The 16412-nt window shown below is 31.9% G+C and overlaps 1 protein-coding gene and 1 long non-coding RNA gene across 3 annotated transcripts in view; one reads left to right on the top strand and one right to left on the bottom strand.

Annotated features, from left to right (window-relative positions):
• Positions 1 to 5489, top strand: part of Pdzd8 (PDZ domain containing 8) — a 33671-nt gene extending 28182 nt beyond the window's left edge. For both annotated transcript variants that reach the window (XM_074177862.1, XM_074177863.1), the window contains exon 10: positions 1554 to 5489. In XM_074177862.1, the coding sequence (XP_074033963.1) occupies positions 1554 to 1757 (204 nt within the window). In that variant the 3' untranslated portion in view covers positions 1758 to 5489. The remainder of the gene's footprint in view (positions 1 to 1553) is intronic.
• Positions 2154 to 15703, bottom strand: LOC141483341 (uncharacterized). The gene is made up of 2 exons (XR_012466018.1): positions 13354 to 15703; positions 2154 to 3214 (listed from the first exon to the last, which is right to left on the bottom strand). It is a non-coding gene; the product is annotated as an uncharacterized lncRNA (long non-coding RNA).
• Between the last annotated feature and the right edge of the window lie 709 nt (positions 15704 to 16412).

The following is a 16412-nucleotide window of genomic DNA, read 5'->3' on the forward strand; positions in this document are numbered from 1 at the left end:
CAGTTTTGAGCAGTTTTGCTTCGAATTCCTTATCCTACCAGTCCAATGAAGGGTGAATCATCCTATCCGTGTTTACTCAGAAGAAGATAGTAGTGGCAAACGTAGTTGCAACAATAGATCGGTGATACATTCTTCAATCAAAACTCTTGGGTTCAATGGTTTGAAAAATCTTGGAAACACCTGTTTCATGAACAGTATAATCCAATGTTTATCAAACACGGGATGGTTGCTGGAATACCTAAAAAAGGATGCATACATGGAAGATATCAATATTAGTATTTCTGGTATGAAAGGTGTTTTAATCAAATCGTTCGCAGAAGTTATCAAGGAATTATGGTCAGAAGATTCATCTGATAGAGTAATTAACACAGTCTACTTCAAAAATCAGATTCAAAGATTTGCCCCTCGATACATGGGTTCTGCCCATCAAGACGCCCACGAATTCCTTCGATATCTCTTAGAAGGTTTACATGAGGACCTTAACAAAATTACTGAGAAACCTGAACCAATCTTTACTGAGATTGACGAAAAATTGAGCGATAACGGAAAAGCACAAGAGTCCTGGCAGAGATATTTGAATATGAACAACTCCAAGATTGTAGACTATTTCATTGGTCAATTAAAATCCACTATGAAGTGCACACACTGTGGACACTCATCAGTAATCTTTGATCATTTCTGGGATTTGTCCCTTCCCATACCACAAAGATCTGGCCAAGTGAGTTTGTCACATTGCTTGGATTCTTTCACAAGAGAGGAAACTCTGGATGGAGATGAAAAACCAATGTGTTCGAGGTGCAAGCAATGGAGAAAATTTACAAAGTCCTTATCAATCTATAAGTTTTCCCGTATTTTAGTAATTCATTTGAAAAGATTCTCTCCGACGGAAAGGTTCAGAGGCAAATTGAATGTTTCCATTGACTTTTCTTCAGATGGATTAGATATGAGCAGTTATGCAGCAGACAGTGTGGCTTCTTGTCATTATAATCTATATGCACTTTCAAATCACAGTGGGACTACTTACAACGGACATTACACAGCATATTGCAGACACCCATATAGTGGAACATGGCATGAATACGATTCACATGTGTTCCCAATTTCGCCAAAATCACTTGTGAGCAATGAGGCATATGTCCTCTTTTATGAACAGGAGGGAACGAAGCAGCACCTTTGATGTGTTTTTTTTTCTCCTTTCCTTTTTTTTCTTCTTTTCTTTTTTTTTAATAATCTTAGTTCTTTGAATTGATTTGTATTTCTAGTTGTGTCACAATTAAACATGAAAATTTTCAGAAAAAAAAATAAAATATATATATATATATATATATATATATATATATATATATATATATATATATATATATATATATATATATATAAGTAATCTACATAGATTAGTTTTTCAGAATAAAACTTGTTAACTGTATTTGTGAAACATTATCAAGATGTGTTTACTTCTTTATACAAACATAATGTCGTATGGAAGTTACATACTAAATAAACTCCATGTTTTCAATTAGTTTAATGCTATTTTTGTATTTAATTCTCTTTAGATGGGAGAACTGAAGAAAAGCCTAGATTCTGTTACTGCAGAACACATGGAATTATCGAAACAAATAAGCGTAGAAGAATCTGAAGTTGAAAAAGCAAAGTTGGCATTTCTCATGGGTCAAGCTGATGCTAAAGTTCATGGTTTATCTGTCCTGATGCTACATTACTGCTCTAGTCTCCAGCACTCCCAAGAAAAAATTGTATAAATTATTTGGTTCAAGAAAGCAAATTTATCCGGTGAGAACTTCCCAATATTTTAGGTGGTCAACCCTTCAAAATTTGCAATATCTTTGCAGCGGATTCCAAAAATATCTAATATTTGTTGGCAATCCTCAGAAAAAAGAATCTATTCACTTTAAAGTTTCTCAGCGAACATTCACAGTGATACCTGTTTAAGTACCTGTTCATGTTGAAATTGAAAGTATTATTTAAAATAATTCAGGATTATTTTCGTTAAGTGGGTTGAAGTGTTACAGATCCAAATAAAGAAGGAAAAATCAATAGAATTTTTCAGTTACAAAAAAACGGCTGATCTCCTTTTTAAAACTGTTTCGTGTGGGAACGAAACGTCTCAAGGAAGGTCCACAATTTTGAATTGACAAATGATTATATTTAATAATGTCGAATTTCGGAACCACGAAGTACTCATAAAAAACGAACCTTCTGAACACCTGAAACAGAACAATTGTACCTGACACGCAAGTTGGTAACCAAAAGTGTTATATGAGAGATTATCCAAGTTCGGATGAGTATGATTACAACAAGCAGCCCAAATTTTCATTAACATTAACAAGAAGCTAAGAAAGTGGTTGGTGAATAATTTTGTCATCAGTTTGTCACTAATGTACTTTCTTAGTTTAATGTTGTATGATAATATTAATTTGGGCTGTATGTGGCAGGCCTAAGCGTATTTGAATAACCCACAGTGAAATATTGTGGTGCTCTGTATAAACCCAATTTTTGCTATTATCAGAAATATATTTAATCTTGTTTGAAGTAATACAATATTTACAAATTAGACATTCACGCTTGGTTCACAGAATAAACTTTTACTTTGTCTTTTATTTTTACTCAAGACTGAAATTGAGATGTCCTATAAGGTTCTCACAGAAAAAGTATGCTTGTTTTATAAAGACAATAAGAGTATTTTTCTACAAAAGAAGCATCAACTATTTTACTGTTTATTGTTGAATAAGTAGCCAAAATGATCCATACTGACACCTCAGGCCAATCACAGATGAGCAAATTAAATTTTCAATCCCAAGTAAGCCTTGAGAATTGCCTACTCCAAAATACGTTCTCATATAGTAATTACAATTTTTGAGAAGATGTGAAAACATTTTGAATGATAAATTTGTTAAATATAATTTATTTATGTATATTGTAGAGTTATGTATTTGACTACTCTAGTGCAAAATTCTCTTTGTCAGTAAGGATAACTTTGGACAACAAAGCATTATTATTTCAAATACAAAAAGGTCGTACTGGTTTGCCCATTCGAATCCCCATATTACAGAAAATATGCTGCTATCAATAATGAATGACCATCCATGGCAAAAGTGATCTTTGCTTGAAAGAATCACGTGCCCCAAGAATAACAGCGTTCTGCAGTTGTCTGGCCAAGATTTCCAACTGGTGCAGAGAGATAAATACGTTTATTGTCCTAAAAAAAACAAGCTCCTTTTTGACAAACATTTTTGGAATATGTTGAAATAGCATAAAAGTAGTGGCTTAAATCTGATTTCATTCAGTCATTCATTTATTTTCATGTTGTTTTTCAAATTCTGTCTGCTTCTTCGAGGCAGGGATGATAACATTTGTTGAAGGGTGGGCTATAAGTTGTAAAATATTTTGACATCTGAAAACGTCAAGTTGTGGATGCTGGTTTTTGACAGTATACCCACTGATATAAATAGAGTTTCCTAAAGCATTTCAAAATTTATATTTTCTCTTTTTGATCTTTTTCACGAGAAAAGTACACTGTGTACGTTATTGAAATTTATTTAGAAATTTTTCTTTGTGTTCTTTATGGTAGTGATTTATTTTCCTCTCGAATTTTCCATTCGGTATAGTCAAAAACCATATGGTACAATATAAAAAACTTTAGCAAGTTCAATATAGTTATGGAAATCTCTGATATGTATTATTCTTGTGTACAGTGTGTCCAATTTAAGGATGTCTATTATAAAGATCTTGGAAACCATACGAGGAAAAATTAGAAAACTCTGGGAAAACGGGTTATGAACTTGTCTCTAGCTTCAGCATTTCTCAGCTTGAACACAGAGGTACAGCAGTATTTGTCCAGTCCCAGTCCCTCAAACACTATAAGAACCTGAATGAGTAAGGGCGATGACATCTCCCCATACAAAGATGCCATCTGCGGGATATATAGAGTACTCAATCATCGAATACTAAAGATATACAAGGCTCCCCAAGGCGGTCAGTTACACATCTAAGCTTCGACATCGATCGCCGACGAGATTTATCCTCTGTATGTCACTGCAAGGCAACTAGCTGAAAACCAAAGCCCAAACATAACTCATTTAAGATTGAACACCAGACAATGCTGTTTCGACCCGTCATAGGTTTCATCAATGATGCTAGGCTGAACCACAATTGCATTGGGAAGCTTTGTTTGTCTTTGACATTCGATTATTGAGTTATTCGTCGATCCTATAGATGGCGTCTTTATAAAGGGGTATGTTATCGCCTTACTTAATCTTTGTCATATTTTTTTCAAATAGAATTAGAAAAGTACGGAATTTTTTGGTTCTTGCAACAGCAAACAACCCTTGAATTGTGCAATTTTTCTCTAATTTATTCATTTTCATATGTTTTATGGTTTCAAAGATTCCTATGATAGACATCTTTATCTTTGACACTATGTCTATTACCTAGGTTTTTGAATATTTCTAATTCATTCACCAAAGTATTGAAAATATGTTTACATTTTGCTTCACAACTTTTTATTGGCTATTGAAATAATATTAGTGTTGCTTCCGGGAAAGTCTATAGTTTTACTTTTATCTAGTATCAAAATATTGTGAAACATTTCAAAAATGTTGAAAAACACTGGAAGTCAAACTATTCACATTTATAAGTGAAGTAATTATCTAGCTATCTAGAATGAATTTTATATAATTAATAAATAAAATACAATTACTCAAAAACAAGAACTCTCAGCATTTATTTTAACTTTCACTTTTCATAGACTGAGAGACAATGCTTAAAAATATGATAGAACTGACCGATACATGACAGAAGTTTATCAATTATTTTCCCATTAATTAAGAGTAAATAATTAATGTATTTTCCTGATTTCTTTTTGTATTCCTTGTGACGAAAATTACTATTATTTAGATAATAGAGTATTGATTGATATGAAAAGTGATGGGAACGAAATGTAAGCCACCTTTCAATATTTTTGCCAAATGAAACAGTTATAGGGTATAATAACTGATGATATTCGAAATACATGAATTTGTCCAGATTAAAACAGGTATATATCTCTTAATGTTTACGAGATTGGATTTGTTTTTAAAAAGTCTTGTATAAAACCAAGTTGTATGTATTATTGTAGTTATTCATACAATATAAAATGAATTTATTGTAAAAGAAGTACTTAGGAAATCGATAATTGATGAGTAGTAATTAATTTTGTCATAAATAGCAACAAGTATTAGATTTTATTCTGTATTTTAGTTGCACATATCAAAGGTTGTGGAGAGCACTAACTCGATGAAATTTATTTCATCGACAATATAGTAGTATTTTCAAGGGAATAATCACACAGATATTCTTTTTTCACAACAGTTCAGTAACGATTGTCTGCAGTCTGATATTTCATATAATTTCTTTATATTTTTTATATTCATTTATTTCCAAGAACTTGTGATGCACTATTTGAAACCTTTGGTGTAGTACTGAATATTACTGGAGTTTAATCCCAACACCAAACCGTTACTCTAACACCACGATATGTGTTTCTATCACCAAGTGATCATCATATGGACGATTAATGTACTGCTTCTTTCAACTACTCTCAAAGCAATTTTATCATTATATATAATGAAATTATTTGATCAGTGGATATCTACATTTTTTTTGGTTCAGAACTATTGCTGAGTAAGTTTATGTTCATATCTCCAAACTTATAACACTCAATATTTTGTTTACCAAGAATCCAGATAATGTAGAAATCTGTTTTTATTTTCACTGGGAGAACGTTATATCACTGCAATTATCAACTTGACTATTTTAATAGCTAGGTTAGGTTAGGTCCAAAGTGAGTGGGTCTATTCGACCCTCTACCGCAACCCTCAGGTGTTTATTGTGGCTCACACCTATTCACACTCGACCAAATAAACCCAGCTTCTTAATGAAGCCGATTAGTTTGTATGGTGAGTGATCTTTCAGGTCAGATGGTAAGAGTACGGCTCTGCCGAACTCTAAAGACCTGATTCGGCTCCAGCAGGGCAGGCTCTGTTAATGAGGTAGTCGGATAGTCGAGTTGCAAGATTCCCACCTTGATACCCACGACAACCTTCCCATATGAGGGTTTTTACACGTCAGCTACACCAGACGATGCCTTAGATTCAGCCGTGCAGGGCTTTTTCGCCTCTGGTTTTGGTGAATCATCACTTGCTAACCTGCTCGTCGGGGGTTTGTTCCCCACCTGAGACAGATTCTACGTACGCCGCTCAAGAATTTGGTGCAAGGAGGTTTTATAATGTTTGTGATGGACCATAATGAAACAAATTAGCATCATGTTCTCTTGAATGAGTTAGTACCACATATATTCTACCACTGTATTTCAAGCAGAAATTTACGCTATTGAATTGTGTGCAGAGAGATTGAAAGAATCCAACCTCATACACAAGTCAATAAAAATATTCAACGAAAGTCATTTTTTGTGGAGGAAAAAATCAGTTTTTTATTTTTTCGACATCTGTCGAAGAAGTAAAGAAATAAGCTATCAAAAAAAGGAATAACTGCGAATATATTCGAATTTTTCATCCATTTCTGAAGACGGAGGCAGATTTTGGCCTCCGAAACGTAAAAGATTGTGGAAGGTAACAATTACCCAAAAAAAGGTCGATAAAAATCAATAAAAATATTCTCGGACAGTCAACAAGCAGCGTTGGAAGCTCTTGGCTCCTACTGAGCAAGGTCTAAATTGGTAGCAAATTGCCAAAAACGACTCTCCTCGATAGGAAGACTCAACACATTGTCTCTGGTTTAGATTTCTGGCCATACTGGCCTAGAAGGCAATGAAGCTGCTGTCTCTCTTGCAAAGGAGGGTGCTGCAAGCGGCTTCATTGGACCAGAACCTGTCATTGGCATCGCCTTAGGCTTTGCCAAACAAACATTGAACACCTGGATGGCAAGAAGATTTATAGACTTCTGGTAGAATCTTCCAGGATTGCCTCACTCCAAGGCGTTTATTCACCCTTCGAAGCTTGATACCAAACAGTTGTTGAACTACAGTAGGGATGAACTACGATGTCTTACATGCTTTCTTATAGGTCACTGTCATTTGATTCATCATATGCAGAGACTCGGACTGTCGGAAGACAGTGTGTGTCGCCTCTGTTTGGAAAATTATGAAACAGCAGAGCACATACTTCATGCCTGCCCCGCTGGAGACCGAATCAGGTTTTTAGAGTTCGGCAGAGCCATACTCTTACCATCTGACCTGAAAGACCACTCACCATACAAACTAATCGGCTTCGTTAAGAAGCTGGCTGTATTTGGTCAAGTTTGAATATGTGTGAGCCACAATAAACCCTTGTGGAGGGTCAAATAGACCCACTCACTCTGGACCTAACGTAACCTAACCTCGTATATTTTAATTTTTTTTATTTTTCTCAGTCATTAAACATTCTATTTATAAAAATTGGCTGCTATTTTTATGTTCTTATTTTTTTATTTAAAATATTCATTGACTAAATACGCTTATGATTATTCTGTGTACAATCCGAAATTCTCTATTGAATATATATTCAACTTTGCATTTTGAATATTAGGAATTTTGGTTGTTATATCAGAAATTGAGAAGATGAATTGAGTTTTATATCGGACTGCGTTCACAACATTGAAGCTATAAAACATTTCTTGTTGTAACATATTTTTATTAGAGAAGTGCCAAGTTTTTTATTCAACATCAATGTTCTGTGTGGATCAAAAGTATTTCCTTGTTCTAGTCAATTATATGAAGAGCGTAAGTTACTTTTTACAAAAATGTTTCCACAATAGACTGGTTTCTGAACATATTATGTTTAATTTCTCAGTAAGAAGTTTTAGGTTTAACTGTTCTACTTTTACCCAAATTATCAAATTTTATTATTCTCACATGTCAAATCTATCATAGAACTGATATTTTGTTATAGAAATATATAACTTGATGAAATATTGTTTCAAAATTGAGATGAACTTGCATGTCACAATTAACCAGTTTATTTTGGTCATATAAATAGTTAAATAAAAAATTATTATTAGTAACTTATATTGAACAAAGTAATTTTTTGAGAGTTCCAGCGTTTTTTATCGACTTTTTTGAGGAAAAAATAAACATTGTAATGGGAAACTGTATAAAGTTCTGCATTGCAATTTTTATTTTTCCGATTGTAAAAGGTGAGAATCCCCAAGAAGGTGGGTAAACAACTCTAGTAAGATATATTGTGATAATTTAATTTTTAAATATATTAGTAGCCTTATGAACGAAGCCTTTTGTTTTCATGTTTTTATCTTATATTAAAAAATGGTAGAATATTTTTGTTTCATTCTAAATTTTCCTGACAATTGTTGTTGAAAACCACTGATAACAGGAAAATAGATTGTTGGTGTATTTTCTTGGTTTCTATCCAGCGTTCTATGTTTTCGAGATTATAACTACTTGTGAAATACTAACTTTTTATTCTTATGAAAAAGTCGAACAAGAGAGTGGTTTGAATCTACAACAGATTGTAATATGTATTCCCTTATATATGTATGTACACCTACATGACATTTACGAAACAAAAATATATTAAAAAAAACTTCGGCTACAAACACTGACCAATAGTTCCGAACCCGCAATAAAAAATTTAGAGTGTGGTATAATTGTTTGGAAATATTTTTTTGAGGAACGGGAATGGTATTTAAATGATAATAAATTGTAATTTTTCTCTTCCCCAATAAAGAAAAGATAAATTGAACTTTCTATGTTTTTTACCACTTTTATTTGTAACTAACGTTACTGCAGTTTCGTCCTATACGGACATTTTCAAACTTATACAATAAACTAACAATGATTCATTACATTCGTCATTATAATATACCCCTGTAGGTACTAATGGAAATAGAGGTACTTGACTTGAATGAGTCCCTGAATTTACAGTTCACAATGCGGATGTGTCCTGATAAAAACACATAGGGGATAAGGGGATAACCCCATAAGACCGGTAGTTTCGTATATAAATAGTCTGGTAAGAGAACTAGGAATACGTCTTAACAAGTTCAAAAATATTACCAATTTCGTCCCACCTCACAGTATTAAAAATTCACTGACTTTAGTAGGAAACATAAGGAACCAAACCACGCCACATAATTCAATTTTAGTTCCATTCGATGTAAAGAGTATGTTCTCCAACATACCCTACAATGAGTGTAAGCCCCTCATTTTAGATATATTAGATCAAGCCAAAGTAGACCATATCACTTCCTTTGAAGTTTCAACAGCTTTCGATGTGTGCCTAAATCAGAGCTACCTACAGTACAACAATTTCAGTTCAACAAGATTCAGGTTTACCAGTGGGCTCACCCCTTAGTCCACTTTTAGCAGACATATTTATGAACAACTTGGAGACCACTATAGTAAATTCCGACCTGGGTTGAAAACATATTCATTTTTGGTACAGATATTCTCGCCCGTTACAGAGGTACTACACGACAGCTGAACCAATTTATGACATTCATGAACAATCTCAATAGCAACATTCAGTTCACACTCGAAACAGAGATAGAGAAACAGATAAATTTCTTAAACCTCACCATTACACACAATCAGAATAAATTTGAGTACAATGTTTTCAGAAAACCTAGCTATACAGACATCAACATCCCAAGCGATTCTTTCCATCCAGACAGTCATAAATTAGCAGCCTACAATTCAATGTTGCACAGAGCATTCTCACTGCCTTTTTCTGCAGACAATCTAGCTAGGGAAATTGATACAATTACACAGATAGGTCATAATAATGGTTTCAACGCAGATACTATCAAGAAGTTAGTCAGGAAACAAAGCCGGAAATTCACTTACAGATTAATATACCCTCAGGTCAAACAACCAGAAATCAAGAAATGGGTAACGCTAACATATTTTGAAAAAAGAACAGAGATAATTGCTGGTTTCTTCAGAAAAAACAATGTGGAAGTGGCATTCAGACCACAGGCCAGGTAATCTCATTTCCTTTTCAATGCCAAAGATAAGGTCGACAAGTTGGAAAAATCTGAAAAATACTGAAAAAAATGAGGTGAAGTGAATATTCTTACCTGTATATCCTTTATAGCAATCACATTCATAATCTTTAATTCGATCAATACAACCTGTCAAATGATCAAATCGATTTAGTTTACTCGCCAGTTTTTAAATTGGTACATCCGCATTGTGAACTTTAAATTCAGGTACTCAATCAAGTCAAGTACCTCTATTTCTATTAGTACCTACAGGGGTATATAATGACGAATGTAATGAATCATTGTTAGTTTATTGTATAAGTTTGAAAATGTCCGTATAGGTCGAAACTGCAGTAACGTTAGTTACAAATAAAAGTGGTAAAAAACATAGAAAGTTCAATTTCTCTTTTCTTTATTATGATTTCCTACCACGTAGTAACGGCAACATCCATCAATTTCTTCCACAATAGGTACTACGTATGTATATGTCAATGTGATACAAGAAATATCTCTTGATATAAATTGAAGATGTTTATGTAAAAAATAGATTAAAACAGCTCGAATATATTAAAACTGATTCCTGAATCATTTAGTTGATGATAAAACTGTTGTTGGTCATAAAAACAAGAAATTTATCAATTTATTGTTATTTACATTTTTCACATTAAATGTCAACATGTTTGTCCAAATTGGAGAAAAAAATTTTTGGAAACGTAAACAAAATGGAAGCTGAAAAAACATCGGAGGAAGAGAGTGGGTATTTGTCTTTAAAATATCCTGCAAGTGGAAAACTCATCCAAGAAAAATGAAGGAAGTTCTCTGTTTGTTCTAAAAACCGCAATAGTGCTGGAACATCCAACATTTTTTTGTGTGGTGATTGTAATTCTATTGTGAAATCAAACCATACTTCCATAGAAAGCAAAGACAGCTGTAAAAAATGGTTCCATTTGAAAAGTTGCAAATTAGACTCAAAAGAATTTGAACAGTTTTCTAAAGAAATGCGAAAACCAAATGGAAATAGGTGAATTTGTAAAAGTTGTTCTGAGCAACCAGAAACAAACAAAAATGATAATGGAATGAAGTTTTGGAAAATCTAATAAAAACGTTGAAAGAACTACAAAAAACTATTTAATTCATTTCCAGCAAGTACTACGAAGTTAAAAATGAAAATAAGGAGATATGAATTGTGATAATGACATGCTCAAGAAAGAAATAGAAAATATGGAATTGGCCGCGGTGGTAGTGCACCCGACTCACTAAAGGAAGGCCCTGGGTTCGATTCCCGCCTCGACCAGATATTTTTCTCGAAAGAATTTATCTGGTTGAAGCTGGGATGTTTCTGCAACTGTGTTAGGAATCACACGTTTAAAGGTAAGACCTCGTTAGTCCTTAGCTCGCACGAGTTTCTCAACTTCTTAGAGTTGTCGTTCGTATGGGGGCGACAGCTGATTAATGGAAAAACAGTTTAAAACAGATATAAGTCAGCTGAAACAAATTACAGATTTTCATGAACAGCAGAAGCTAGAGAAAAATTTGGAAATCATACATTTGCCCAAACATAAAATAAAACTGATTTGGACAATGTTTTGAATTTACTTTATTTTATTCTGGTATAATATGGATTATTAGGCTGGGACGAAGTGAGTGGAACCTATTTAAATAAACGTGAAGTTATTCAAAAATACTTTCTAAAAAAAGTCTATAATAATAATTTTGATTTTTCAAGTGAACATCTTTTCAAAATTAGTAAAAAAATGGATATATATCAATTATATTTTTATACTCTTTCGATTCATATGTATAAAAATAAATCAAACGTTCAATATAATAATTATGCGTATGATACAAGAAATAAATTAACATATTCTTTAAAGAATAGAGTGAAGAAAGCCATATCCCAAAAAAATTACATGTATATAATTCCTTATATATTTGGTAAGCTGCCTCATTATATAAAAAATTCTAAATCTTTTTTTTTCATATAAAAATAAAATTAAAGAATGGATAATTGGGATTTCACATATTTATTTCCATGATATAATAAATTTTGATAAAGCATGATATACATGTCATCAACGACATTTCTGAATAATTTTATTCAATTCATATATTGTTATTAAGCACATATTTTAAAGTTATGTATTCATTTTTTATTTTCTTTTTTTTTAACATATGTTCATATACTTTGTAGGTATATGAATATATGTGAGATTGTAATATTTATAAAAATGCATCTTCTTTTATGATTTACCTTGGCACAAGTTTCACTTCCCAAGATTATTATCAGTTTATTTAGAAGTTTATTATTTCCGATGTATATATTATAAAATTTCGTTAATTTTATTATATTATTATTTGATTTGTTTTGCTGAAGCTTTTAATTTCTATTATGTTTTCAAACATGATATTATTTTTGTTTTTGGTTCGAAAGGGATTTTATTCCTTACTAGGTGCTTACCCACTGATTTAATTTCTTTCAGTAGTTCGCTTGGTTCCCCCATCAAGTTATGAAAAATATTGACTTTTGAAAATATTAAAGCAATTTTTATTTTTGCGAGTATGTCATATCATTTGGAATACAACAATTACTTGGTAAATTAAGGTAAATTGAAAAGAAGTGATATATTTGGATATTTTTTAGTTCTATTTTCTTTGAAACATTTTCTATTTCGGAGATTCTGTTCTATACAGCAACTGGATTTAGGTCTCGAGTTCGATTGCTTTTATTGAAGATATCGACAGATTTTTTAAGGAAAGATATTTGTTTATTCAGTATAGTTTTAATTTTTTTGTTTATTTTCTGAAAGAAGATTAATTGCATTATCATATATCTCAACATTATCTTGATCTCAATTACCCCTTATGGAATTTACTATAGATCCTAATCAATGAATAAGGCCACATTGCATTTTTTTTATTTATTAGTGGGTTTCACTGATTTAATGGGGTTTCGATTTTATTTTATAGTTTGAGTACTGAATAGTATGAATTATAGTATTCCATTTTAGAAAGGTCTTCTGAATGTTTGGGAGTTAGTTTCAATAACTCTTTGAACAAAAAATGTGGGAATCTTCCAAAGAAAGGAAGGAAGCAAATAATTCCAAAATAAACTTTTTACAAAGATGTGTAGATCATACAAAGAAGTAACTTTTAGGCACAAACTAAAAAAACCCTCTCGAAACAACTACTTTCATATAAACATTGAATTACACGAAGGTACAATTTTCCTCAAATACTTTTATATGAACATTGAAACACTCTTTCCTATTCAATTCATACTCCAAACATTCATTATGGATAGAAGCAGATATCATTCATAGGACTGCTATACAAAATAGTATATGAAAGAGGTAAAATTTCACTTACATGAAACACTGTCATCGATGTTTCAGAATGAGACACTTGTCTTATTGCTTCTTCAGCACCAATATGGATAACATTACAAAATGAAGTACTAAATTCAATCATAAAATTATGACCTGTCACGAATGAGTTGAATCTTCTCATGTTATCGATGATATTCATCCGCTCATTTGAGTTAATCTTAGCCATAGAATAGAATTTATTCATCATTAAAAACATTACACACATAATATATAACATTTTATCAGACTAGTCAAAACAGTTGAATATAGTTTATTCAATAATAAAATTGTAAAGATAAAATCTAAAAGCTGAAAATGTTAAATGTGTTGTATAAATTCCTCATATAGTTGATGTGAAGATAAAATAATAAAATTGTAAAGATAAAATAATAAAAATTCCAAAAGCTTCAATGTTAAATAATAAAATTCTAAAGTTGACAATGTTAAAAGTTTATATTTTCCTCAACAGAATAAAATGCATTTGATAAAAGATAATTTGTAAAAGCTGTCCTAAATATATTGAAGTTGTCTATATTTCCCAATATTTTTGTTGCTTTGTTAAAACAGATGACACCTTGATAGCTTGCAGAGTCCTGCCCGACGGTCAACCGTGAATAGGGGAGCCTCAGTTCATAACCCCGACGAGTGTTGTATGCATGTATCATATTTTGTTTTGTGAAGAGGGATACATTTTTTTTATATTTAAAACTAATAATATATTGAGTGATGGTAGCGTCAATATACCCATTTTAATAAAAGTGTTCTTACATGATTCTCTGTGGTGTGAGCCAGCAATACATCTTTCTATTCTTTTTTGCATTTTGAATACTTTTATCGAGTGTGCTGAATTTCCCCAAAAGGTTAATCCATAGGATATATTAGACTGTACAAGTCCAAAATAGGCCAACTTGACTACTTGATGAGATACTGTTCCACGTAGTTGCCTGAGTACAAAGCAAACACTACTTAATTTGGACGTCAAATAGTCAGTGTGTTTTTCCCAGGTCAATTTTTGGTCAATTATCAAACCTGGCCTAACTGCTCTATAGACCTATTATTTATTTTTATTAGGGGACAGTAGTCTAACGAAACGTATTTTTGTTGATAATTCATGAAAAACGTTTTATTACCATAGACTAGCAGACCATTGTACACCACTGAGAGAATTCATCAGCAGATGTATTTGCAGTCTGAACAGAAACAGATAGTTTATTTTCTGCTATTATTTGATAAGTATCATCTGCATAGATTATTGTTTTTTGGGAAGATACACATGAATACCCTATATCGCTCATAAATATTATAAAGAAAAGTGGAGCCAAGGTTGAACCCTGTGGGATCACTATTGAAACAGGGGCAGGTTGAGATTTAATTGAGGAATCTGGTTCAAATATATCCCTTTCAATTTAGATTTTATAAGTACTTTGAATTTACCTTATAGTGACTTAAATTCCTAAATAAATTGGGTAAGGTAAAAAATTTGATAAATAACCAATATTTGGATTTTGCTCTGATCTTTGCCAATTTTTATATTTAGTACTTCAGGATTCAGTTGGGTACATCAGTTCGCTGTTTGCGAAGTAGAGGGACAAGAGTAGGTTATCTTAGTTCTTTGATCCACGATAATGATTAAACAATTTTCACATTTTTTTTTTGTTTTATTCTAGACGTTTTTCGCTAACACGGTAGCTTCATCGATGCTATTGTAGTGGTAGCATCGCTTGGGAAAATTGTTATATTCGAGTAAGGGGTCAGTCCATTCATTTTTTTTTTCATTTTTGTTGCTTTCTTATTTCTGGTCGATTTCTTTCAGAAAGTTCAGTTATTTCATATGATCCTGAAAATTTGTTGTTTTTTATTTCTGCCTTCTGGATTTTGTTTGAAAAATGTTTGTCCTATGTAAAACCATTACTTTCCTTTCCTTGAGTATAACTTTTTGCTACTAGTTTTTTTTTATTTGATTCTAATTTTTCCTTTATATTTTCGTAAATATGTTCTAACTTTGTTTTGTCATTTGAAACAGTTTGCGTAAAATGCGTGGCATAGTTTTTTTAAATTTTCATCTATCATAATATCATAGATGTATTTCATTTGACATTCTACGGTGTTCAATAATTGTAGAATGAAAACGTTCAGCGATACTGTTAGATTTATGATGGGTAGATGTGGTGAAATGAATCTTGATTTTATGTAGATTAAGAACTTCTTTAAATATCTCATTATTAAATTCGGTGCCATCATCAATAATTAATGGTTTGCAATTCCGAAAGTTAAAGACATTTTGACAGGACTGGCGATCCCTACATCCTACACAGCTGGATGTCGACGGATTCGCCGAGGTCGTCAGAATGTTCTAGGCACAAACCACCTACTATAGTAGTTTGTGGTTCTAGGTTTGTTCTGGTTCTGCGGCGAAATTTAGGTTCTAGGATATATATATATATATATATATATATATATATATATATATATATATATATATATATATATATATATATATATATATATATATATATATATATTTCTGGAAATGAGGCCAGTTTTTCTACCACCTTCTAAATTTTTATTCATGTATGGCTTTATAATAAAGCGCGTGGTTTACTGGGTTAAAATTAAATTATTCCAAATGAACTAATTCATAACAATGATAAATGTTAATTTTGAAAGTAATGAACTTTGCTTCGTATAATCAGATGAAGAAATTTGTGTTTTATTCTCAGATTTGATGAACAAGCGGTACGGATTGTGAGGTCCGATATAAAGAATTTTCGATTAGAAATCATGAATATTTATAATCACGATTGAGGTTTAATATTATTATGCGATTTCATTCAAAATTGGTATCTAGGGGTCTTTGTGGACCGCATTATGTTTTTTTCAATAATTCATGATGACGAATTCTATAATTACGAAAAATCATTAATGTAAATGAAAAAAACTATTCAAAAATGAAAAATATGTTTTTCATATGTGTGCCATAAGTCATATTCATTCTGTGATCTACGGATTGAAAAGCTTTCTGCTCAATGTTCAGTTTGTATACTAAATAGTTATTCTTGT

Source organism: Leptinotarsa decemlineata, unplaced genomic scaffold (assembly GCF_025532065.1).
Source record: "Leptinotarsa decemlineata unplaced genomic scaffold, Ldec_3_MD MMD2_tig00003308_RagTag_RagTag, whole genome shotgun sequence".
Lineage (NCBI taxonomy): Eukaryota > Metazoa > Arthropoda > Insecta > Coleoptera > Chrysomelidae > Leptinotarsa > Leptinotarsa decemlineata.